The sequence below is a fragment of the Schistocerca nitens genome, chromosome 4, assembly GCF_023898315.1.
Source record: "Schistocerca nitens isolate TAMUIC-IGC-003100 chromosome 4, iqSchNite1.1, whole genome shotgun sequence".
In the NCBI taxonomy this organism is placed as follows: Eukaryota; Metazoa; Arthropoda; class Insecta; order Orthoptera; family Acrididae; genus Schistocerca; species Schistocerca nitens.
Genome location: NC_064617.1, coordinates 84,386,429 through 84,413,533, shown reverse-complemented (window position 1 = coordinate 84,413,533; position 27,105 = coordinate 84,386,429). Strand labels below are relative to the sequence as shown.

The 27,105-nt window shown below is 44.2% G+C and overlaps 1 protein-coding gene across 1 annotated transcript in view; it reads right to left on the bottom strand.

Moving 5' to 3' along the window:
* Positions 1-27,105, bottom strand: part of LOC126251746 (UDP-glucosyltransferase 2-like) — a 63,633-nt gene that overhangs the window by 6,516 nt on the left and 30,012 nt on the right. The window contains exons 5-6 of the mRNA XM_049952356.1: positions 19,527-19,749; positions 16,715-16,934 (exon numbers count right to left, since the gene is read on the bottom strand). Of these exons, the coding sequence (XP_049808313.1) occupies positions 16,715-16,934; positions 19,527-19,749 (443 nt within the window). The remainder of the gene's footprint in view (positions 1-16,714; positions 16,935-19,526; positions 19,750-27,105) is intronic.

Genomic DNA, 27,105 nt, shown 5'->3' with positions numbered 1-27,105 from the left:
GTGAGTTGTAAAAACCCAAACAGGTGAGTATAGAGCGTCCCTTTCTGTCCTGAGGCACATGAGGCGCAGGTTCTGACACGATATATGATCTTCTTCGTGTACTCACGACAACGTGGTCTGCCGCAGGGAATACCTCCAAACGGCTGCCGCGTCCGGAGAGCTAGCAGGCTGTCGCGTGTGGGTCGCGTGTCAGTGTCAACGGCCAGCCCCACTTTCGCTTGTGGCCCGGCGAGGGCTGTCTGCCGCCTAATCCCTCAGGTACACGGCCCCGGTGCTGTCAGCTTGTAGGACCGGATGCTCTCCCGCCCTTCACGTCAGGTAGCGCGCTGACGCTTTCTTCTTGCAGGTAGCCGATGACCTCCGGCTGGCCCCTGCATTGCCACGATCCCCGTCATCTGCACAATTCTTACAAAAATCTTATGCCTAACTTTTCCTCATGACCTTCTATGTTATAATAAATTTACATCACGATACATTGATGGTCTGTCATTTCAGACACTCTAATTTTAATTTTATAGTTATTTATCTGTAGCTATCATAACAAAAATCATGGAAATAATTTATCTTGATATTTGTGTAGAGACCGATCTCACTATTGTACATGGTGTGTGACGCTATATTGGATGAAGAACTAAATGTGCGGGCCCGCACTAATATTACTATTAATTATATAGATCGACAGTAGACATGCTCAAGAATTAACTACCATTTGCCAACGATCTACATTCTATGTCTTTTAATCCAATTATGTTGTTATGCAGGTCTAAGTTTTACTGTGCTATAAGGAACATGCAACTATGCTACTTTCGCTCGCCCGTCGTCCCTCCATCTCGGGTCTGTGGTTTGGTGACCTGAAAAATAGCATCTCAACAGGCGTGCGCCACACTTGTGGTAGAAAACCCCCACAATAATAATCTAGTTATTGTTAAATCCTACAGTTTAACTTATCCTAGTATATCGATCTTTCCCTTTTATTTATTTATTTATTTATTTTATTTATTTATTTATTTATTTTTTGTTTACCTTATACAATACTCTTACATAATTCCTGTTACGCTGAGATGTCTCGCTGCACGCCGCTATTGACGACAGTGATGTGCACGCCATAAGACATGACCTCCGAGTTTTCATTACGCCTCACTGAAACTCCGGAGACTGGGTTAGCCACGGCTATACAAGACAATAAATTTATAGTTGAATTAATTTTGTATGTGATGCAGTTTTAGCAATGAAAGCGCACCTTTCCAGAGGCAATGTAATTTGACCAAGCCCGGACTGGTTCCTGTTGAGGATTCAGTCGCCCAACACACGCCAGCTACACAGTGTGTCACGAATATCCAAGTATAAGTCCCTGGTTATTCATCTGTGACAGTCACGAGCAACACGCTAAATCCCCAACCAGCAAATTGGCATGGTAGGCTTTATGCCCGCATTTCTCTCGTCTAGGGCACCATTGGAGTCAAACGCTCACAGGTAAACCCCGACTTGCAAGACAACGATGCTGGCGCAGCTATGCAAAAAACTATACTGCCCATATTCATCCTCGAAATCACGCAATATACCACAATCTTGCAGTGCACTGACGCGTGCCTGCAAGCATTGGTATGAACGTCTCACGAACTGGTTGTGTCCGCTATGGAGCGTATCACGACTTCTCAGAACGCTTCTAAGAGCACGTTCTTGTATGCGCCCGTTTGTGCGACATCTCGTCACTCATCTTTATCCCTTAACATGGACACCAGATAGGAAAGGACAAAAACATTGCTCATGGAAAGGTAGTGTCTCCTACTCCACCGACATTGGAAGTCGCGAACAGAAACAAAAAAAAAAGGATAGCAGCAGTAAATTCTTATGCGAGACAACGCAGCGTGTTAATACTTTAGCAATCTTAACCTATTAATGCAACGATTATTGTTCCCCGAAGAAAGGTTCATATCTTTGCCTATTCTACTATGTACACCACTTACACTACTACTATAGCAAGGTTCATGTATTTGCCCATTCTACTATGTACACCACTTACACTACTACTATTCCACGAACTCCTTTATGTGAGAGATGTGGTGGAGTCCTATGGACTTCTTTCCTTTCAGCGTCTCCAATTCATAAGCATTGTGGTGAGCTGCTCTCCTTATACGGTACGGGCCGTTGTAAACAGAATAGAATTTTTGGCATTTCATTTTTTGTTTGTTCGAAAGCCGGAAAGACTTAACGAGCACCTTTTGTCCAATTTGGAAGTGTCGTAGACGAGCACCCCTGTCGGCACGTCTCTTCCTGACCTCTGCTGCAGCCCGTATCCTCTTGAGAGCCAAATCCACTGTGGCTTGGTGCTGCGTTCGCGCCCTTGGTGGGAAGTTTACGACCTCGGTTATCAAGTCCTTAGGAATCCGGTTTTTCAGTACTGTAATGGGTGCCAATTTTGTTATCCCATGGGGTGCGTCATTGATCACCTCCTGGAAGTCTTTAAGGAAAACGTCCCATGTCGTGTGCTGTTTGTTACAGTACAACCGGCACAAGTTCCCGAGTTCTTTAATAACCCGTTCTGCAGCATTCGAGCTCGGATGGTGTGAAGATATAAAAATGGGATCAATTTTACATCGACGCAACGTCTCCTTCCATGTTTTTGACTTAAACTGTGGCCCGTTATCAGAAATAATTCTACTCACATGACCAACCTGTGGTAGGAAATCCCGGATTAGGGCTCGTGATACAGATCGTCCTGTCGCCCTCTTCAGTGGCGTACAGGTAACGTATTTGGACGTTAGTTCAACAAACACTAATACGTAAGTATATCCTCTTCTTGTTCTTGGCAAAGGTCCCATCAAATCTGTTGCTGCTAATTGTCTTAATTTGGTCGGTACGATTGGGTATAATGGTGCCTGCATGCTCACAGTGGTGTGCTTAGCCTTTTGGCAGTCTTTACACACCGACAGTACCCTCCGAATTCGACGCTCCATGTTTCGAAAGTAACACATGGTCCTTAGCTTGAGATTGCACTTGCGTGGTCCGAAGTGTCCATAGCTGAGGTGAGTATGCCATATAACCTTGTTTATTAGGTGTTCAGGGATGCATACCCCCCATTCAGTGTCATTTGCATAATTTCGGTGGAAAATTATGCCTTTCCGCAAGAGGTAGAACTGCCTGATGGTGGCGTGTCTTCTGTCTATCCATTTCTGTTTCAATAACACTAGGGCAGGGTCCTTGTCTTGCTCCTTCTTGATGTCCTGCATACTACAGGTAATAAAATTTTCAAAGGCCACTTTCTGCATATAGAAAAGGCAGTAGTGATTTTCCTCCAGATCTTCTTCAATGTTGTGCTCAAATCCGATCGGTGACCGTGATAAGGCGTCTGCAATAATGTTCTGACTGCCGGGGATATATTCTATCGAAAAGTTGTACTGCTGCAGATATGATGCCCACCTAATGAGCCGTCTGTGATTAAGCTTTGCAGTCATCAAGAACTCTAGTGCCTTGTGGTCTGTGTAGACCCTCGTCTTGCGACCAAACAGAAGGTATCTGAATTTTTCAAACGCCCATACAATAGCCAGCGCCTCTAACTCAGTCACTGAGTAATTCCTCTCACTCTTGGCTAGTACTCTGCTACCAAACGCAATTGTCTTCCACACCCTGTTTCCTTCATGTACATAGTCTTGGAACACCATGACACCCAGACCTGAGTATGAACTGTCCGTTACTATGCAAAGCTCTTCTGCTAAATTAGGGTGTGATAGGATGGGTGCTTGTAATAATGCTAATTTTAATGCTTTCCATTCGGATTCGGCCGTCTCATCCCATTCCCAACGAATCTTCTTTCCTGTAAGTTGATGCAACCTAGGACTGCTCTGAGTTTTGACATGTATAAAGCGGTTGTAAAAATTTATGATCCCCAAGAACCCCCTTAAGTGCTTCTTTGTCGTAGGAATGGGAAACTTTTCAATCGCTTCGATCTTTTCGGGATTTGGCGCAATGCCCTCACCCGTGATGATATGTCCTAGAAATTTGACAGAGGACGTCCCAAAATTCGATTTTTCGATATTGATAGTCACTCCGTATTCCTTGAATGTCGCAAGGAGTTCACCGAGGACCGCATTGTGCTCTCCCCAAGATTTCTCCGCGATCAGCAAATCGTCCACATAGCTGGTGACATGACGTTTCAAATTATCGCTTAGTATGCCGTCCAGCCCCCGAATGAATGCGGCAGATGAAACGTTCAAACCAAATGGTAGACGACGAAACCGGTAACATCTTCCAAATGCTAAAAAGGCTGTGTACTGTCTGCAATTTGGATGGAGCTCGATCTGCCAGAAACTCGATTTTAGATCAACTGATGAGAAGATTGATATGCCATGGAAGTTTTGTAAGAGTTCCTCTAATCGTTCCGGTCTGTCTGTTTCGGGTTCTATTATGGTATTAATTTGTCGCGAGTCCAAGACTAAACGAATACTACCATCTGCCTTCTCGACTACTCTTAACGGGTTATTATAGGCTGAAGCCGTAGGTTCTATTATTCCTTCACTCAGCATTCGCGTAATTTCAGCTGCTACTTTCTGTCGATATGCCAAGGGGATTGGATAGGGTGGCACACGAAACTGGTTGTGCGGACGTACACGAAATTCATATTGGAAGTTCTTTATTGATCCTGTTTTGGGAAGGAAGACCTCCGCATGTTCTACTAGTAATTTATGAAGTTCTTTGCGGTGGTCGCACCTTATATTCTTTATTGCTTCCACTTTTTCTCCTATTTTCTCCTTGATTTCTTCCATTATTCCGACTTCATTCTCATCCGTGTCCTCTCCCCTACCCGCAACGTCGACCTGTTCTTCCTTTCTGTCTTTCAGACACGCATAGTTTATCCGTACACAGTTAGACGGTAGTTGAGCTGGGATCAGCTGGTCGTCGAACTTAATGTGGACGGGATTCCCTTTCCTCAAAACCACTTCACCTCGTCCTAGATCAACTATCGCTTCATGTTCATTTAGGAAGTCCGTTCCTATTATCATGTCGATCGCCAGATTTGGCACGATCCAGAAGTTAGACTCTATTTTGTGTCCTTGGCAGGAGAATTCCAGTCTTGTTTGTTGGGTGACCTCCGTACATTTACCCGCTAATGCCCCTTTTATTTTGGTTTTCTTAACCGATAGGACAGGCCAGTCCATCTCCTGAGAGCACCTCTTGTATGCTGCCTCAGATATTGCTGTTATGTAGCTTCCACTATCTATTATCGCATTCATACTCTTTTCAGCTATTGCTACTGTGATAAGAGGCTGCCGATCTTGTCGAGGAGTTGCTTTATGTTCCTCGAGCAGGATTTCTGATAAATCTTCGTAATGTATCATCCGTAGTTGGCCAGGTCCGAGATTACGTGCGAAATTCCGGCGGCCTGTGTTCGCACTAGTCTGGCGTCAATCCCTTGTTAAGCTCCCCCTCCTCTGACGTGCATTAGGATTTGCGGGTCTAGTTTCAATCTCCTGGTTCCACTGTTGTCCTTGGTTTCGCTCTCTCCAGTTACGGTCGCTTTGCCGTTCGTTATTCCTCCTGTCCCAGATTCCTTGTCTAGATTGACCCTGTTCCCTGACGTTCTGGTTTCCGTGTCTCTGGTTTCCATAATCTTGAATTGCGTAACCTTGATTTCCGTAACCCTGGTTTCCTAACTGACGAGCGCGATTATGCGATCTGTTGTCGTCTGCCCTTGCTGGCCCGTGGTATTTGTTATTTTGCGCCTTCTTCCTGTCCTTTGCGTCTTGTTTATCGAAGACTACTTCAAGTTCGCGCAATAGACTCTTGAATGCTTCGATGTCAGATCCACACTTGCCGACAAGTGTGTGTTGATACCTAACAGGCAATTTGGAAAAACAAAATTTGATGATTTCTCCCTTGCTATATGGACTATCTAAAAACTGATTCTTCTTGAGTAAATCATCAAAAAATTTGGTTGCGCTCTTATGCCCGGACACTTCCAGTTCAGGACAAAATATTATTTCGTCTATAATTCTGTCTTGCGTTTCCTTTGACCAGTAGATCCCCAGGAACGCGTCAACAAATTCCTGATAAGTCTGACACGTCGCTGCCACACCCCGCATCTTGTCCGCGGCTTGGCCTTCGATGTGTCCACACATGAATTCTAATTTTGCCAGGGTTGGCCATGATGACGGTAATGAATTTGTAAACTGCATCGCCCAGCTCTTGGGATGCATCGACCCTCCATTATCTCTGAACATTTGGAATTTTAGTATCGACAGGAAGTGATTGTGATCAAAATCCTGTCCGATCCTCGCACTGGTGTTGTCACTCGTTTCCGATACTTGCACGTCTGCTGAGTGTCCTGATCTATCTTGCTGATAACTGTGATGTGCTACCTCTGTATCACAGTGGCAGTGGCACTCAGAATTCACTCTCCTAAGTGGGCTACAATTATTGGAGCTATTACTCGCTGTTTCTGCGTGTGCATTGTTCGTTCCGCACGCTGTCACTGGGCTAGAGCACGGCGGGCTTTTCCTCGGAGACACAATTCTGTGTATTCCATCATTGGTATCCGAACGCGCAGTGCTCGTGTGCCCGTTTTGCTCTAGTTTTGCTATCCGACTCTCTACTTCTTCCATTCGTTTCGTGGTGTTCGCAACCGCGATATTACCTTGAGTTTTTAAGAATGCTAGGGATTTTGAGTGGGATTGTGTTGTACGTCGCAAGCGCCCTGCGAGTTTAGAAGTTGCTTCCGCGACTTTCATTGCCCCTATTGCTGCCGTTTTGGCCAGGCCTGCTACTTTTTGTGCAGCCATTGACATTTCTTTTGCTTCTCCACATTCTTTCTTTATAGTTAGTAATTCCCCACGAATTTCCCCTATATGCGAAATTATTGCCTCAGTGTCCTTCTTACGCTGTTCGTCAGCTTCTTCCTTCTCCTTCTTACGTTGTACGTCAGCTTCTTCTTTCATTGATCGTAGGAAGCTCAGTATTGGGTTTACGTCATCTTTTTGATCCTCTTCAAACGTGGGAGATGTAACTCTGGACACCTGGGCGCTAGAGCTCTGACGTGACCGAGCTAGCCCCTGTCTGCTCTCGTTCGTTTGATTATAAACATCTGCTACCGTCTCGACCTGTGTGCCTGTCTCTGTTTCATCCTCTACTTCACTATCATAATCACGGCCGCAACGCTGCTCTGAGATCGCGTCCAAATCACCTTCCTCATCAATGACCCTGTCGTCCTGTCCTGCTAAAAATGTGCCCATCTCATCTCCGAACCTATTCCCGTCAATAAACTGCCCCTTATCCATTATTCTATCCTCTTTTGTTTTAGCTTCGATCGATAATAGTCGTGCCTTACTTCTCGTTATCATTCATGAAAAACAAATTTATCTAGAATGCACAATTAAATTAATCTACTCCATATATTTTTACACATAGACATAAAATTTCAACAACGCTGTTCCAACGCTGTAATCACAAACACAATTTGATGTGGTACAGAAACCGCACACAAATCGGACAAAGTGCGATGTGGTACGGACACCACATCAACGAAACACAAAAACAATGGCTACTTAAAACTAAACGCGGAACTACCAGAAAAAACAAGTTGGGTGTAATCATTAAAAAAAAGTAGAGAAAAAAATTGAATGTTCCTACTAAGAATCCTGTTTGCTTATCAGAGATTCACAGGAAAGATCCGAGGCCGAGGGTCGCCATTTTATGCGAGGTGCCGGGGCTAGCAGTGTATTTAACACTAAATTCTTCTAGAATCTACATAGGTAAATGATGCTCTAAGCCCCCCCTATTCTAACTCCGACTTTTGCTGTTGCACAAGGATAAAAAAAACACACGAACTGACTCTAATCAACCCTGCCAGTGGAGTAGAAGAGAGTTTGGCACCTGCAATAATTTAATTTGATAAATAAGTTAAATAAACGAAGGTTTCATTAACATAGTGAGAAATGATGGGTTGCTCTACCGATTAACAGAATGAAAGTTCTGTCCAAAATAACAATATGATTTATTAAGACTAAACACAAAATAATAAAAGAAACACATGAAATATTTATAATACATCAAATTGGCTCAAATTGGAGACTCATACAAACACTGTAAAGGTGAAGTTGTCCCTAAACTAGATCGTGAGGTTTAAGACGAAGTGGTATGTGGAGCCAATTCCTTGCCACTCAAATCTCAAGAGAGACACACAGCTAACCCAACAGTAATTGCTGCTACTCAAGACAGAACAAAGTTAGAAAAAGACGAACAGGCGCGCTCTGCTGAGCTCTGATTATCACCTAGGAAAATCCCTATCTGCCGGTGCTGCGGACATACATTACCAAACTGTCTTCTTAACTGCCCGAACACGATCTGGCGTACTGGAGGCGAGGGCTGGTTGCTTCGACGTCCTCGACCGAAAGACGAGAGCCGACTACCTGAGCACCCGTACAGGCCGAACACAGAACATTCCCGCCCCCACGACAGTGGCCGTGGTTAAACGTTCCAATCAGCAACTCGAAAACCGACGGAAAATTCCACTCCATTGCCGGGGCACTACCATTCCACCAATGGAGATTCTTGGCGCCAATTTCTGCGCTGATTTTGCTACGTCACGGAGCTATGCCCTGAGCAAGCATATCACAGTTACTATTTTGCAGAAAGCGCGGGAATTTTCCCGCCACAACTGCCTGGGTACACAAGTCATTCCCACGCCTCGCTGGTAGCCCGCCAGAAAGTGTTTTCGCTAAGATTCTGCGAAGTAATGGAACCTCTAGCCCAGCCGCTACTTCAAACCCCTCCGGGCGTGTCTTTTGACAATGTCGGCGTCTGCAAAGCATTCACTCGACATCCTCACACCCGTCGGCTTAACCCTCTCCAGTTCAACAGAGCCCGCCTGTCACCGGACCACCCGGGTGACGAGAGACGTTGCGTGGGAAGTCCGCGCGTGAAGGAATAGCAACTTTTCACCGCATGCAATTAGAGAGGAGAATCGTAAGATAGAAATATGAGAGGGGGCTCATGCCACCTCTCACCCTGTACAGGAATTACATAACGTGTACAGGTTGAGATGCAGCAACGACGACGTATGGAAGTTTGAGTCTGGCCATGGCTTGTGCGTGGTTAGCCATTTGGTCAAGGTGACAGCTCGCATAAAGTGGGAAATCAGGTTCGAAGTTCCGTCGGGAACATATTTTCACTGTCGTCATTCGCTTATACAGTATATGGTTGCTTGTGTTGGCAACAGCGAATAAATTTCATGTATTTCATAACAGCTGTAGTCGCTGCAGTGCCTGAAGGAAATTGGGTCATTCTTCTTAACAACAGAAGCAGTGCAGTATCACACAAAATCGAACGTAGACAGAAAGGACTGAGCTCAGCGGCCCAGAATCGTTGTTGATATTACCACAGTGAGACAAGGAGCGCTAACAGCATGGATAAATGAGGAGAAATGCGCTCATACATCCAGAGCCACCACATCATACGCGTGGTCTTGATCCGTTAAATAGACTTTTGGAGTTCAAAAATACCTTCTGTCATGATATCATTCTGTCCGCATCGCTAGAACCAGAGAGAATGACACACTATTGAGCTTCATGGAAACAACGACATGCTGATCGATTATAATCAGCGTGCTACTTGCTTGCTGACTCCAACACTGAGAGGCAGCCAACCTGTTGCATACCACAGCCGTGGTCTGCCACTGCTCGCTACTGGATCAGCGTGGATGAGAAGACTGGTGAGCGGCCAGCCCTCCTCCAGTACCGGGTCATCGCAAATGACCTGCAAACTGCCTTCTTTGCACAGATCAGGCGAGGCGTCTCGACGCAGCTTCTTGGTCGACTCGTGAGGAGTGGCTGCAGTCTTGGTCGATTCGTGGTGGCTGACCAGGGTGTAGCTAGTCTTCACGACAACCAGCATCCTGGACCACACTGAGCAGTCTCCAGCTGGGTTGTCTTCGGAGGGCACTGAGGTGGTAGCTGTACTGGCTCATCGTAAAAGCTCTGGGCGAACAGCGCCTTCCTCGCCCCATCACCGATGCCAGCACAGCAAGTGGTCGTGACACTGACCTGTGGCAGTGACGTCACAACTCGGTGATGAGGCGTCATCAGTCCTTCACAGGACGTGCACATTCACCTGGCCGCTGATGGCAGCTCTGAAGATCTTTGTAAACTCTGCTCGATCAGTTAATGTTATTACGGATATCTCTGTATCACTGACGCCTTTGGGCGTGCACTGAACTACTAACCCTCACTCCATGTTCGACCTACTGACGAGAACGCGACCTCACCATTGTGACGCCGCAATATCGGGGGCTGCAACAACCGTTTTCTCAATGTACAGACTGCAGAACACAGGAGATAGGCTAGAAACCTCTCTCACTTTCTTCTCAGTTATCGCCCCCCTTTCCTGTTCTTCCCCCTTACAACTGATGTGTGGTTTCGATTCAATCGCCGGCCGGAGTGGCCGAGCGGTTCTAGGCGCTACAGTCTAGAACCGCGCGACCGCTACGGTCACAGGTTCGAATCCTGCCTCGGGCATGGATGTGTGTAATGTTCTTAGGATAGGTTTAAGTAGTTCTAAGTTCTAGGGGACTGATGACCTCAGATGTTAAGTCCCATAGTGTTCAGAGCCATTTGAACCATTTTTTTCTATTCAGTCTATAGATCATCTTTGACTCCTTTTATTTCATCCCCACTGCCTTCAAAATTTCAAAGAGTATGTTCCAATCAATATTGTCAAAAGCATTCTATAAATCTACAAATTCTGTAAATGTTAATTGTCTTATTTCAGTCTACCTTCTAAGATAAATCTTAGGTTAATATTGCCTCGTTTATTCCCTCGACTGCCTCATGTATCTTGCATACCAGATAGAATAGGTTCCTCATGGCTGGTTGTCTCAAGGATTTCAATAAATTAGAGAAACTGTGGTCTGCTTCAGGTACCTTGTTCTGTCTTAGGTCCTTCAATGTTCTCTGAAGCTCTTCTCGCTGTATCACATCTGTCTTTTCATTTTCATCTACTTCCTCCTACCTTTCCACAATATTGTTCTAAAGCTTCTTTCCTTTGTATTACTCTTCTATGTATTCCTTTCACCTTTTAATCTTTTCCTTTTTACTTAGTACTGGTTGGGTATATGGATTTTTGATATTTATACCGTTGCATCTCTTTTCATCAACATTTTCTAAATTATGTTATATGTGGGTCTATCTTTCCCAGAGTCACGCATGTGTCTCTAGCTTTCCATATCCTCTAGATACCGCTGCTTACCAAATTAACACTTACTGACAATTTCATTTGTTAGATGCCTGCACCCATTTTTGCCCACTTCATTTGCTACGTGTTTATATTTTCTCCTTTTGTAATTGTAATTCATTATCTCGTGTACTGTCAAACAATTTCTACTGGTCCTTGTGTTTATGCCTAGTAGCTGGTCTGCTGTCATCAGTATTACATCCGTCAAAGCTACCTATTCGTCATCTACTAAGTTTATTTTTCTTGTTTCAGGCAAAAGTTGCTTGGAGATTTCTTTGAAATTCTCAACAATTTCTGATTCTTTACAGGTTCCACTTTACCCCACTTTACGTCCATATGCAGATTAGGCATTTACACTACTGGCCATTAAAACTGCTATACCAAGAAGAAATGCAGATGATAAACGGCTATTCATTGCACAAATATATTATACTAGAACTGACATGTGATTACATTTTCACGCAATCTGGGTGCATAGATCTTGAGAAATCAGTACCCAGAACAACCACCTCTGGCTGTAATAACGGCCTTGATACGCCTGGGCATTGAGTCAAACAGAGCTTGGACGGCGTGTACAGGTACAGCTGCCCATGCAGCTTCAACACGATACCACAGTTCATCAACAGTAGTGACTGGCCTATTGTGACGAACCATTTGCTCGGTCGCCATTGACCAGCTGTTATCAGTTGGTGAGAGATCTGGAGAATGTGCTGGCCAGGGCAGCAATCGAACATTTTCTGTATCCAGAAGGGCCCGTACAGGACCTCCAACATGCGGTCGTGCATTATCCTGCTGAAATGTAGGGTTTCGCAGGGATCGAATGAAGGGTAGAGCCACGGGTCGTAACACATCTGAAATGTAGCGTCCACTGTTCAAAGCAACGTCCATGCGAAAAAGAGATGACCGAGACGTGTAGCCAATAGCACCCCATACCTTCACGCCGGGTGAAACGCCAGTATGGCGATGACGAATACACGCTTCCAATGTGCGTTCACCGCGATGTCGCCAGACGCGGATGCGACCATCATGATGCTGTAAACAGAACCTGGATTCATCCGAAAAAATGACGTTTTGCCATTCGTGCACACAGGTTCGTCGTTGAGTACACCATCGCAGGCGCTCCTGTCTGTGATACAGCGTCAAGGGTAACCACAGCCATGGTCTCCGAGCTGATAGTCCATGCTGCTGCAAACGTCGTCGAAATGTTCGTGCAGATGGTTGTCGTCTTGCAAAGGTCCCCATCTGTTGACTCAGGGATCGAGACGTGGCTGCACGATCCGTTACAGACATGCGGATAAGATGCCTGTCATCTCGACTGCTAGTGATACGAGGCCGTTGGGATCCAGCACGGCGTTCCGTATTACCCTCCTGAACCCACCGATTCCATATTCTGCTAACAGTCATTGGATCTCGACCAACGCAAGCAGCAATGTGGCGATACGATAAACCTAAATCGCGATAGGCAACAATCCGACAGTTATTAAAGTCGGAAACGTGATGGTACGCATTTCTCCTCCTTACACGAGGCATCACAACAAAGTTTCACTAGGCAACGCCGGTCAACTGCTGTTTGTGTATGAGAAATCGGCAGGAAACTTTCCTCATGTCAGCACGTTGTAGGTGTCGCCACCGGCGCGAACCTCGTGTGAATGCTTTGAAATGCTAATTATTTACATATCACAGCATCTTCTTCCTGTCGGTTAAATTTCGCGTCTGTAGCACGTCATCTTCGTGGTGTAGCAATTTTAATAGCCAGTAGTGTATTACAATCTTCGTAAAGTGTATCAGTTTGGTTGGTAACTGTGAAACAGTAAGGTCAGTCACAATACGAGAGTAAGGTTCAAAATGTGATCTTTTTAGAGCTATATTACAGTAAGAATAACGCTAGACTTAACACAGAGAGAGAAATATGTTTTCCGAGAAGATCTAAAGCTATTAGGAACTTGATAAGACATGACATTTATAAATAGAAGCATTAGGATGCAAACTAACAAAAATTGAAAATACACAGTGGTTTGACAGCTTATCTGTAAGCATTTAGCTTTAGAATGAGTGTCAACTGTAACATGATACACAGAAGCTTCAATGAATGCACAACGGAATATATAAAAGACAAAACAGGATGAAGGACAAGCTGGCGAATTGAAGAAAATAATGTAAGTTTAACACTCATACTGAGACTAAACGGAATATTCGGAACCAGACTAGTTAAGTGTTGCAAGTAAACAGGTTTCACTAGTAAGTGAGTAACTGCGAAAGAGTTCACCGAAATCAATCTTGCAGAAAAATAAAATTCCAATTTTGAGGTTACTGTTACGTATTTACAAAATAAATATAATCGTAATACAGTGTACCCAGTGCATTTCATGGTATAGCTCACTATATTTGTAGTTCTCTGGTCCACCTAGATGATACACAACATGCCAAAATCTGAACGAACTAACTTCTCTACATTCACTGCCATTCTCCCACGCTTTCGGCAAGTTTTCAGTTACACTGTACAGTGCTGAAAAATTAACGCTACAGAAAGTTATACAATGAGTTATCCAGTACGTAGTGATAGCTATCATTGTAAGTGAGACCTAACACTTGGATTTCAAAAAAGACATCATATCATTCAAATGTTCAAATGTGTGTGAATTCCTGAGGGACCAAACTGCTGAGGACAACGCACACACCCATGCCCGAGGGAGGACTCGAACCTCCCGTCGGAGGGGCCGCATCATATCATTGAGATGTGTTCTCCCTCTTTAACGAATCCCCTTCCAAATTTTTCTAGTCGGATTATCCTTAGCTCCACTCCCAGCCTGCTGGAATGGAAAAAAAATGGAAATGAAGTCCCATGCTTCTTTACAGAGCGTAGGGGAACGATGCGGGAGACCCGCACCGCCTTACTAGGCAAGGTCCTAATGGAGGTGGTTTGCCGTTGCCTTCCTCCGACCGTAATGGGGATGAGTGATGATGATGAAGACGACACAACAACACCTAGTCATCTCGAGGCAGGAGAAATCCCTGACCCCGCCGGGAATCGAACCCGGGACCCCGTGCTCGGGAAGCGAGAACGCTACCGCGCCTGCTGGAATATCTGGTTGAAAAGAACGAAGTGCTTGGTTTGTAAAGAAAAAAAAGAGGTTCTGGTATTGTGACCCTCCAGGGCTTTTTTTTATATTTGGATGCCTTCAAACGTTATTTTAACTCTTTTATGAGCAATTTAAAAGTGTGAATTCAATATTTGTATCGAATTTTCTCATGCTGAGTAATTATAAGGAGCGATCTGTTTTACTTGGTACAAAATTTCTCAAGCCAAGATCGCCGTGTTCATTTTGAGTTGAGCCTCACGCAAAGTTGCCGTATAATGTGTGTGTGTGTGTGTGTGTGTGTATGTGTGTGTGTGTTTGTGTGTGTGTGTGTGTGTGTGTTTGTCTGTTTGTGTGTGTGTGTGTGTGTGTGTGTGTGTGTTTGTTTGTTTGTTTGTGTGTGTGTGTGTGTGTGTGTGTGTGTGTGTGTTTGTCTGTTTGTGTGTGTGTGTGTGTGTGTGTGTGTGTGTGTGTGTTTGTGTGTGTGTGTGTTTGTCTGTTTGTGTGTGTGTGTGTGTGTGTGTGTGTGTGTGCGCCGACTTGCTAATTGCTTAATAACTGAAGAATCAACTTTCAGAAAGAAAACTGAAAATGTGTCAGGTGGTTTGTTTCCATCTACATTGAATTCCTGTAAGAAATTTTTCCATCCAGCAAGCAAATAATAATCATAATATGTAGTACAATTACATATGCCTCGTTACTGTTCTAGGTTACAATATGTTACGTCAGTTTAAGTCACAACGGTAACCAAGTGGAGGGAAACTGACTGCTCAAGCAGAATGCAGTCGAAGCAGTACTCCTAACTTTGTAACCAAAAATAATTATGAGTTGCGAAAAATAAACTGATACTAAAAAAAGGGAGAGATTCTCCTACCTTACTCAAACAACAAATTATAGTAGAGGCACGCACTAAGTGAAATCAATGAGTGTATTTCTGTAAGAAAAGAAAATGAAAGTTGTCTCTCGTTTTATGAAGATAATGCTACTGGAAAATGACAAACAGAAAAGAACTGCGCACTGGTGGAGTAACTTGTTAGAAATAAATCCAGTTGTGCAGTACTGAGGAAATAGATTACAAAATGAGATAAATTAAAATTTTTGGTGTAGTTGGAGAGTATTCACAAGAGGATTGAAAACAAATATTAGAACATAGAAATACAGGAGGTTCATTAACTAAAATGGAACTGAAAGCAGTAAGAAGACCAAGAAATATGTGCGTGAGCTTCTAATTGCTGACATAATGGAAAACCAACAAAAAATATTTTTTTTTAAATTTGTACAGAAACACACAAACACTGTGCAAGGAGTTGTTGATACTGCAGATAGAGAAAATAGTCCGAACATATGTAGTTGATGTAATGTGTTACATATGATATATAGCAAAGAAATTAATAATACAGTAATAACACAGAGTACCAAAAGCAGTCTGCTAAATTTCGGTTGCACAATAAATCACTCAAATCTAAAGGCCGTAGACTCAACTAAATACTTCGGGATTACAAATACGATTAACTTATGCTGGAACGATCACATAGATAATGTTGTGGGTAAAGCAAACCAGAGACTACGATTTATTGGCAGGATGCTGACAAAATGCAGCAGGTCTACTAAAGAGACTGCCTACACTACGCTTGTACGTCCTCTTCTGGAGTACTGCTGTACGGTGTGGGATCCGGATCAGATAAGATCGATGGAGGATATCGAAAATGTTCAAAGCAGGACAGCTCGTTTTAAATTATAGAGAAGAGTGGAGAAAGCACCACGGATATGGGGTGGCAATCATTAAAACAAAGACGTTTTTCGTTGCGGCAGGGTCTTCTCACGAAATTTGAATCACCAACTTACTCCTCAGACTGTGAGAGTATTTTGTTAGCTCCCACTTACATAGTCAGAATTGATTATCGTAACGAAATAAGAGAAATCACAGCTCGCAGAGAAAGATTTAAGTGTTCGCTTTTCCCGCGTGGCGTACGAGAGTGGAACAGTAGAGAAACATCTGGAAAGTGGTTTGATGAACCCTCTGCCAGCAACTTAATTGTGAATTCCTGAGTGATCATGTAGATGTAGATGTAGAGCATAAATAGCAACAACAAATGATATCTAATATTGATTTTAAACATAAACCATGTTGCAATGATGGACTAATTGACCCACTTACTATCTCCTTGTTAGAAACTCATTCCCATGTGTGTTAAGATGACGAAACCACGTAACTTCAGGGAATGCAGACTGTTAAACTTGTTTAGTGAATAGTTACATCAGTGCTGTGTGTCTTAATACCACATTTAGTTTTAGTGTTACTTTTAAATTAATAAATTACGTTGTTATTTGGACTGGGACCATGGCGAAATCAATGAAATTATGAGTTGTATTATTCGCAGCATCTGTATTACTACACAGAAGAAAAATTTGTTTACCTTGGATTCCCAAGAACTGTTCGTATAGCTTCTAAAACGGTATCCTTCGTGACGTGCCGGAACTGCAATCTGTAGCCAATCTCAGCAGCTACGAATTTTTCGACATTGTAGTGCTGGTCTCCCATGAACGGAATTCCAATTAGAGGAACACCATAGTAAGTGGCTTCATTGAAACTCTGCAGGCCACCTTGCGTGATGAAGACTTTGACGTTAGGATGTGCTGTGGACAGCACACAAGTGTGTTACTAATGACACAGAAGTCACTGTGGCTTGATAGCTTTAACATATGAAAACTTTTTAGAGTTTTTTAATATAAAACAAGTGCTGAATTCTTCTAGTAATTGATGAGTGGGACACAAGTGATACCTAGCAAAATATATCAGAGATTTTAGAATAAATTTTCATTAGAAGAATATAGTTATAAAAAAAACATGTACTGCAATACTGAAGGTTGTAGAAGAAAATAAAGGATGTTTTCGGCTTGATGTTCAAACTATCGGGAATGGAACAGAGAGAAAACAACCACAGATGAGGTAGACAGTCACAGCCCCGTCGTTGTCGTTTGAGTTTTGGGGCACTCTAGACCGACATAATGAGCGCCCACAATGCTTCTTAATCTACGAGAATTTTCTATAACTAATGAAACCTTTCCTTTGAATAGGTTGAAAAACAGATATAGTCATCATACATAATAAATCACTTTATAAATATGTAGCAAAGAGATAAAAAGAATTTGAAGTCTTGACTGACTTTGATTAGTTATCACCATCAATGCAAAGCATAAAACTTCTCTGTTGAGAAAAAAGAATGGCGCGGCATGCAAATTTGAAATCAAAATAGAAAAATTAACCTCTTTCATATTGCAGTAAAATTACGTATACTCTACCCATCACTTACTGCAAGCAAAGACTAATTTGACCAGATAGTTATATTTGGCAATTGAATTGAAAGTACTACATTAAATCCCTTTCTCCATTTCTCTTGTTCAGAGAGTTTGCACACACCTGATCGTTAAATAAGGTGAATGCTATCACAGGACATGAAAAACCATAAGAGCATCTGAGTGAATTAGTCAAAAATTAATAGGTAATTTAGCATTATATACTTCGGAGTAAGTGTTGACAGTGTTGGTTACCGCAGTTACGGCAGCCACCTAATCTTGAGCATTCTTCTGCAGCACCACATTTCAAAAGCTTCTATTCTCTTCTTGTCTAAACTGTCCATGTTTCACTTCCATACATAGCTACACTCCATACAAATACTTTCAGAAAAGACTTCCTGACACTCAAATCTATACTCGATGTTAACAAATTTCTTTTCTTCGGAAATGCTTTTCTTGCTATTGCCAATCAGCATTTTATATCCTCTCTATTTCGACCATCATCAGATATTTTGATCTCCAAATGGCAAAACTCATTGGGAATATAAGTAACTTTCAGAGTTAGATATTTTGTTAATGAAAAAAATTGGTCCTATGTATAAATAAAAAGAAATACGTATAAATATCGCGGTACACGCAGCCTGGTGAAAGCCTTTGGAACTGACACAGTTTCGGAGGTTTCCGTGTCATTGTGCTGGTCTTCATACTCATCCAGGCATACTCATACTCCTATGGCGTCACGAGGTTCAGCAGACTGACCCTGCCACTTATCTTAGAAGACAAGTTAAGGAAAGGCAAACATACATTTCTAGCACTTGTAGACTTAGAGAAAGCTTTTGACAATTTTGATCTATTTAATATCTTTCTAATTCTGAAGGTGGCAGATGTAAAATACAGGGAGCGAAAGGCTCTTTACAATTCGTACAGAAACCAGATGGCAGTTATAAGAGTCGAGAGGCATGAAAGGGGAGCAGTAGTTGAGAACGGAGAGACAGGGTTGTAATGCATCCCCGATGTTATTCAATCTGTATATTGAGCAAGCAATAAAGGAAACAAAAGAAAAGTTTGGAGTATGAATTAACGTCTAGGCAGAATAAATAAAATCTTTGAGGTTTCCGACGACTTTGTAATTCTGTCAGAGATAGGAACGGACCTGCAAGAGCAGGTGAACGGAATGGACAGTGTCTTGAAAGGAGGATATAAGATGAAAAACAACAAAAGCAAAACGAAGATAATGGAATGTAGTCGAATTAAATCGGGTGATGCTAAGAGAATTAGATTGGGAAGTAAGACACTTAAAGGAGTAGATGAGTTTTGCTATTTGGGGAGTAAAATATCTGATGATGGTCGAAGTAGAGAGGATATAAAATGCTGGTTGGCAATGACAAGAAAAGCGTTTCCGAAGTAAAGAAATTTGTTAACATCGAGTATAGATTTGACTGTCAGGAAGTCCCTTCTGAAAGTATTTGTATGGAATGTAGGTATGTACGGAAGTGAAATATGGACTATAAACAGTTTAGACAAGAAGAGAATAGAAGCTTTCGAAATGTGGTGCGACAAAAGAACGCTCAATATTAGATGCGTAGATCACGTAACTAATGATGAGGTACTGAATAGAATTGGGGAGAAGAGGAATTTGTGGCACAACTTGAATAGAAGAAGGGATCGGTTAGCAGGACACTTTCTGTGGCATCAAGGGATCACCAATTTAGTATTGGAGGGAAGCGTGGAGGGTAAAAATCGTAGAGGGAGACCAAGAGATGAATTCACTAAGCAGATTCAGAAGGATGTAGGCTGCAGTAGTTATTCGGAGATGAAGAGGCTCGAACAGGATAGAGCAGCATGGAGAGCTGCATAAAACCAATCTCAGGACTGAAGACCACAACAACAGTTACAACGTTCACTGAACACTTTGACATAAAATCGACGTACCTAATACGGATTGTTGTGGAATCCACTTGGACAGTTTCACATTAGGTGGCAGGTCTGTCGCATCGTCTTTCTCCCATTTCCAGAGCACTCTCTGCGGCAACTGGGAGAAGGCGTCGAGAAAAGCCCGTCGCTTGTCGGACGGCATTGTGCTTCCCAGCACGTTGGTGCCCAGGCTGAAGTAGATCACACCCTCAGTAGCCCCGTCCAGCCAGTCCTGGATGTCCTGTCGGTGAGACACGGAGGGTATTAATGTGTAAATCCCGTTGTATCCTCTGACACGAAACGAAAATTATTGATCAGTCAAGGAGTTCAGGTGTTCGATAACCTCTTTCTATAGTGCCCACAGTAACAGAACGTACTAATATCATGATCAGCAAATGAACAAGACAAAGGTAAAAAACTTCCTGGCAGATTAAAACTGTGTGCCGGACCGAGACGCGAACTCGGGACCTTTGCCTTTCGCGGGCAAATGGCAGAGCATTTGTCCGCGAAAGGCAAAGGTCCCGAGTTCTAGTCTCGGTCCGGCACACAGTTTTAATCTGCCAGCAAGTTTCATATCAGCGCACACTCCGCTGCAGAGTGAAAATCTCATTCAAGACGAAGATAGTTCTCCGGCCGCGTTTGATAGAACAATACTCAAAAATTTCTCCTGATCGAGAAGTGTTCAGTTTATTGTGGGGCATATTTAGCAATAGACGTACGTCACGTGATCATTGCACCGCATCTTTCCTCTGATGACTCTTCGTATCTATTTATTAGTTCACTGACATCTTACTGGTTGTGTAATGCAAGTTGTATGAAAAACGCTCTATGCAATCTACTGAATTAGCGGAGCTATTGGATGAACGCTCCACAGACATGAATACACTCCCATGATGCTTTCTGATCTTCTACAAATTTCAGAGAGAGAGAGAGAGAGAGAGAGAGAGAGAGAGAGAGAGAGCGAGTTTGTAGGTCTGTAGCTGGTAATCAAGCAACAACTTCTCCTCATAGTTATTTCTCGAAACTTTCCAGTCACTTGAATTCAGTCTTCTGGGGTACGACTGGCATTGTCTCAAGAGCTTGCCTTAGATTCTGCTCCCACCACCCTCCGTGACTTACGTAGGATTTCCGAGAGTCCGCAGCACAGTTTCGCACTCCTATACAAGGTTTCCTTTGTTTTATTAATTCCGTATCGAAACATGCGACGTCTTGCCTCAGAATAGAATACACTGCATTAATGGAACTTTTCCTTAGGAGGAAAATAGCTCCCGTATAATAACATTCGTTTTAGCGCACAGTGGCTATATGATATTTCTCTTTCATGGCTATGATATGGGATACAGTGTGACGCATATATTTGAAAAAGTCCGCTATGACACTCCAATAACTCTGGGCACTAAGTTTTTAACTGTATTTATGCTGTCGGTTCTCTCATTGTGTAACTGGCATGCCTTCAGGAAAGAAGTTAGTCACCCCCGCAGGTATGACGCTAACATCGAGTTACATCAGCTCTAGCCTCGATAACAGCCTCAAATAAGTGTGGAAGAGAGTCACCAAGTTTCTTTGGGTTGCCATATCCAGCCGATCCCTTAGAGTCGTACAGCTACTGTCGTATCGGCCGCCGCACAGCAGCCGTCAACTCGGCGCGGCGTGCTACAACACGTGCGGCACACAGAGAGTACCGCACACGATGCCAACAACTGGCGCAAGTGAACGCGTCGTCGCGGAGTTAGCGGCAGCGTACACACCACTATCGATACGGATTACCCTGGCGGCGCCGCCCTTGCCACCAGAGTGAGCAACCGTATAAGGGCGCCACTTACCAGCACCCTGATTGGCCGGACCTGCGGATTTAAGCGAGCTGCCTGAGCCCGTTTAACCAGTTCAATCTTCGCCGATGACTGTGTCACTACCCGACTGCTGGTTTCACGACGACCGAACCGTACAGTGGCATCCCTGGCTGGAAACTTGCGACGCGTCGGTATCGACTGGTTGGACTTTTATTCTCTACTAGTGACTCTGATTTCTCCTTGGCGCTACAGCCAGCGAAGTGGTGTGTAGTCGAACTTAAGTTTTGTTTTTGATTGACAGAAGGTCAAATAATTTGGTTATCACGGAATATTTGTTGTGTTATAGTGCGGACATAACACCTACCGAATTGTGGAGAGGTTCATAGCAACGTTTTGCCCTCTGTTCCAAATGGTCCTGGACAGTTCTTGTAGGATGAAAATAGAGTGATTTAGCGGTCCGGTCGAGGTGTGTTTAGGACGCCTGAGCGTTCATCAAGCAGGCTATGGACCCATAACAAAATTACCCTTAGAAACAATTGGGAAGATGAAGTTTCTAATATACTGCGATCCCATAGAGCCTACCACACCGCAGAAATTTTCTGTTAGTTGTCCAGAGAAAAACTGTGAGGAAAGTGATGGCTCTCGATCTCCCACCATAACCCAGTCCATAAACATGTGGTAGAAAATATGAGGTAGCCAAGGAGGTGGAAACGTGGGTTCTACTATGCCAAGACTGCTTGGTAGCGACAAAGGAAAGCACAATTAATTAGCAGGAGTACAAAATAAGGACGTATATATTACTTAACTTTGTTGTAGTCCATGATCTGTTGGTTGACAATTATAGAAGACGCGACTAGAGTAAGCGTCTGTAGAATGAGATAATTTACAAGTCACAAATCTTGCAGTGACGAATTAATCTCTCGTAATCTTGAATGTCGAATCCGGTGAATTTGGAACTGGGCTACAAAGACTTGATGGCAGCAACGACTGAGCTGCAGACGATGACTGACTAACATCGGCGCTGGCTGACCACTGAGCGCGGCTACGAACTGCAGACTGGCACGACTCCACTACTCTCCTGCTCCACATGAAGTGGCCTAGCGGCGCCACGTGGCGAGTATAGGTACTGCGACTGGCTGTGTACTCTTTGGCTAGTACCATAGAGTAAATATCTCTGGAGTGAGCATTCACATGCGCAGAACAGATTTTTTGCCAGCCTGATCACGTGATCTCGGGACGCCGTAGATTTGTCCGACATTTGTCCTATAAATTTTGAATGTTGTCATATCGCTAGTAAAGACAGATTCCGTTCGTAAGTGCTGTGGATTTAGTATAGACGTTTTGCAGGCACCATAGCAGTTTACGTCTGATATTTGAAATAAATTGGGCTCTTAGGTTTGAAGAGCAAGCTGAACGAGCATGACGTCACAGAAGCTTCACGTCAGCATGTATTTACATTGTCTTTCATGTCACGTCTCGTCAAGTCGCTTAACACAGTACTGAACGGCGAAATTGGTGTTTTGAGTCACCATCCCTAATATGCATAAAATGTTAGAGTATGGTATCAGAACTGAGGAGCTAACAACGACAAAATTTGTCAATGGCCGAAGGAAACTTTATAACCTATGTTCTTGATCAATTATGTATGGTAAATTACTGAGAAGTGAGACAACGTTTCAAAACATCGACAATTATTTGCTATGGAAAATATGTACATTCATACACATCAAAAAAAGCTTCAAACGAATTAATGAAGTCTGTTAAACTTATCCATTATGTTTTTCTTACGTAATTAATAACGTCATAAACAACTGTATTTTACATCTTCATTAAAGCTGACTTTTTTCCTTAAAATGTCATATGGTGGAATTTGCGTCGCCTACTTATGTTCATATACATACACTCCTGGAAATGGAAAAAAGAACACATTGACACCGGTGTGTCAGACCCACCATACTTGCTCCGGACACTGCGAGAGGGCTGTACAAGCAATGATCACACGCACGGCACAGCGGACACACCAGGAACCGCGGTGTTGGCCGTCGAATGGCGCTAGCTGCGCAGCATTTGTGCACCGCCGCCGTCAGTGTCAGCCAGTTTGCCGTGGCATACGGAGCTCCATCGCAGTCTTTAACACTGGTAGCATGCCGCGACAGCGTGGACGTGAACCGTATGTGCAGTTGACGGACTTTGAGCAAGGGCGTATAGTGGGCATGCGGGAGGCCGGGTGGACGTACCGCCGAATTGCTCAACACGTGGGGCGTGAGGTCTCCACAGTACATCGATGTTGTCGCCAGTGGTCGGCGGAAGGTGCACGTACCCGTCGACCTGGGACCGGACCGCAGCGACGCACGGATGCACGCCAAGACCGTAGGATCCTACGCAGTGCCGTAGGGGACCGCACCGCCACTTCCCAGCAAATTAGGGACACTGTTGCTCCTGGGGTATCGGCGAGGACCATTCGCAACCGTCTCCATGAAGCTGGGCTACGGTCCCGCACACCGTTAGGCCGTCTTCCGCTCACGCCCCAACATCGTGCAGCCCGCCTCCAGTGGTGTCGCGACAGGCGTGAATGGAGGGACGAATGGAGACGTGTCGTCTTCAGCGATGAGAGTCGCTTCTGCCTTGTGCCAATGATGGTCGTATGCGTGTTTGGCGCCGTGCAGGTGAGCGCCACAATCAGGACTGCATACGACCGAGGCACACAGGGCCAACACCCGGCATCATGGCGTGGGGAGCGATCTCCTACACTGGCCGTACACCACTGGTGATCGTCGAGGGGACACTGAATAGTGCACGGTACATCCAAACCGTCATCGAACCCATCGTTCTACCATTCCTAGACCGGCAAGGGAACTTGGTGTTCCAACAGGACAATGCACGTCCGCATGTATCCCGTGCCACCCAACGTGCTCTAGAAGGTGTAAGTCAACTACCCTGGCCAGCAAGATCTCCGGATCTGTCCCGCATTGAGCATGTTTGGGACTGGATGAAGCGTCGTCTCACGCGGTCTGCACGTCCAGCACGAACGCTGGTCCAACTGAGGCGCCAGGTGGAAATGGCATGGCAAGCCGTTCCACAGGACTACATCCAGCATCTCTACGATCGTCTCCATGGGAGAATAGCAGCCTGCATTGCTGCGAAAGGTGGATATACACTGTACTAGTGCCGACATTGTGCATGCTCTGTTGCCTGTGTCTATGTGCCTGTGGTTCTGTCAGTGTGATCATGTGATGTATCTGACCCCAGGAATGTGTCAATAAAGTTTCCCCTTCCTGGGACAATGAATTCACGGTGTTCCTATTTCAATTTCCAGGAGTGTATACATTGTGAGCGTCAGCGCCGTTGTGTTATCGTAAAACCTAAATAACTTTTCGCCTTCAGATATACGACCTCGGTTGTGTAAGGAAGTGGAAAAAATATCCCAGTCGTCATGGAACATCTCCAATTTGTCACTAAAACAGAGAGCTATTATAAAATAAAGATTATGAAGATACAACAGTACAAAATCCACTATTATAAGGAGAATGAGCGCGGCGAAAATAGGTTAACTTAAGATGTTAACAGATTGGTACCGTTAAAGTGTTCTTCCCGAGAAACCTTGACATACCGTGAAATGACGTGACGTTCCGTTGACGACCTGTGGGAATACCTCCATTCGAAAGGCACTGTAGAATGTTTTGGTGTTATGTGACGAGACGTGACGTTACCTGGCGGACGCGAATTGGCGGTAAACAATCTACGTCGTCCCTAGATCACGTGACAATTCCAGTTTAATGTTGACAACATGCGCAGGACGCAATGCTCACTCCAGAGATATTTCTACTCTATGGCTAGCACAGCCGCTCTTCTGTTACGTTTATCGAGAGAATGGCATCCGGCGGATCGATTTCTCAGGCGGCGGTGTGGTCGTATGACTGACGACATCACAGGAAAGAAGAAAAAATTTAAAACCTAAGGAAATAATGTTAGGAAAACAAAAGGGAATTGGTATGTCATCAGTTCTAGTTCGTGTTAGACCCAAAACTGAGCTATTTGTACATAATGTTACTTTTCAGCTTAACTTAAAAGAATACCCTGTTCCTTCTGAAGAGCTGTAGGTGGTGTGGAATTGGTATCAAACGGTCATGAGACCCTTCTAACGTAAATAATGACAATGAAGCGATGTGCATGTACCAGCTGTTTGTGTGGAGTGAGTGCAATAAGGTGTGTTGACGCGCTGATATGACACAATCGCAGGAAGAAGTATAGTGTTTGGACGAGCCCAAGAGCACACTATGAACGAAGTTTCCCGGTTTGTTGGCGAATTAACGACCACTGCTGAACGTGTCTACCTCTTGCAGCAGCGCGTCTTCAGTAAGCCAAAGAGGACTGCCCAACGTGACTACAGGGGATGGTGTTTCACTTAGGGCAACACATCTTCAGTGAACCAAACAACACACAAATTGGACAGTAACAGGCTGGGGTAATGAGTGTGGTCTAACGTAACGCTAATTTGTCTCTCTTCAGATGATACTAGGCGTCGTGTTCTGAGACACTGCAACAAGGCATTGACCCCGTAATCTGCAGAGTATGAAGTTAAGGCCGGAGGTGGTCTGTGATGTTCCCGCGGTCTTTTCCGCTCTAAGACTTGAGCCCACTTTTTCATGTTACCGTGAACATACAACATTCTTCATGATGTGTATTATGTGGACAGCTCTATCTTCTAAGATGAAGCAGACGTGTTCTTAGTGCTGTAAGTGCACATTTTTGGTTTGCCGAACACCTATTGCACTCCCAATGGTCCTCCAAATTATTCAGTATTAATGCCAAGGAAGCAGGCAAAAGGGAATACAAATCGATAAAAAATGAGATTAACAGGAGGTGCAAAATGGCTAAACACCAGTGGCTAGGGGACAAATGTGAGGGTTTAAAGGTATATTTCACTAGGAGAAAGATAAATACTGAGCTACAGTAAAATTAGAGAAACCTTTGGAGAAAAGAGAATCAGCTGCATGAATATCAAGGGCTCCTAAACAGAGAAGGGAAGGCTGAAAAGCGGAAGGAGTATATAGAAGATCTGTACAAGACAGATGAACATCAAGTCAATAATGTAGAAATGGAAGAGGCCATAGATGAAGATGAGATGGGAGATATGATAGTGCGAGAAGAATTTGACAGAGCGCTGAAAGACCTAAATCTAAAGCAAGGCCTCGGGATAGACAACATTCCGTCAGGACTACTAATAACCTTGGGACAGCCAGCCACGACAAAAATCTTTCATCTGGTGGGCGAGATGTATGAGAAGAGAAATATCCTCAGAAGTCAAGAAGAATGAAGTAATTTCAATTCGAAAGATTGCAAGTGTTGACAGTTGTGAAAATTACCGAACTACCCGCTTTATAAGTCATGCTTGCAAAATACTAACACCAATCTTTACAGAAGAATGGAGAAGCTGGTAGAAGCCGACCTCCAGGAAGATAGGTTTCGATTTCGGAGAAATGCAGGAACACGCGAGCCAATACTGACCCTACGACTTAGACCGAGCGAGGTGGCTAGCACACTGGACTCGCATTCGGGATGACGACGGTTCAATCCGGCGTCCGGCCATCCTGATTTAGGTTTTCCGTGATTTCCCTAAATCACTCCAGGCAAATGCCGCAAATGCCAGGATGCTCCGTTTGAAAGGGCACGGCCGACTTCCTTCCCCGTCCTACCCTAATCCGATGAGACCGATAACCTCGCTGTCGACCGGCCGGAGTGGCCGTGCGGTTCTAGGCGCTACAGTTTGGAGCCGAGCGACCGCTACGATCGCAGGTTCGAATCCT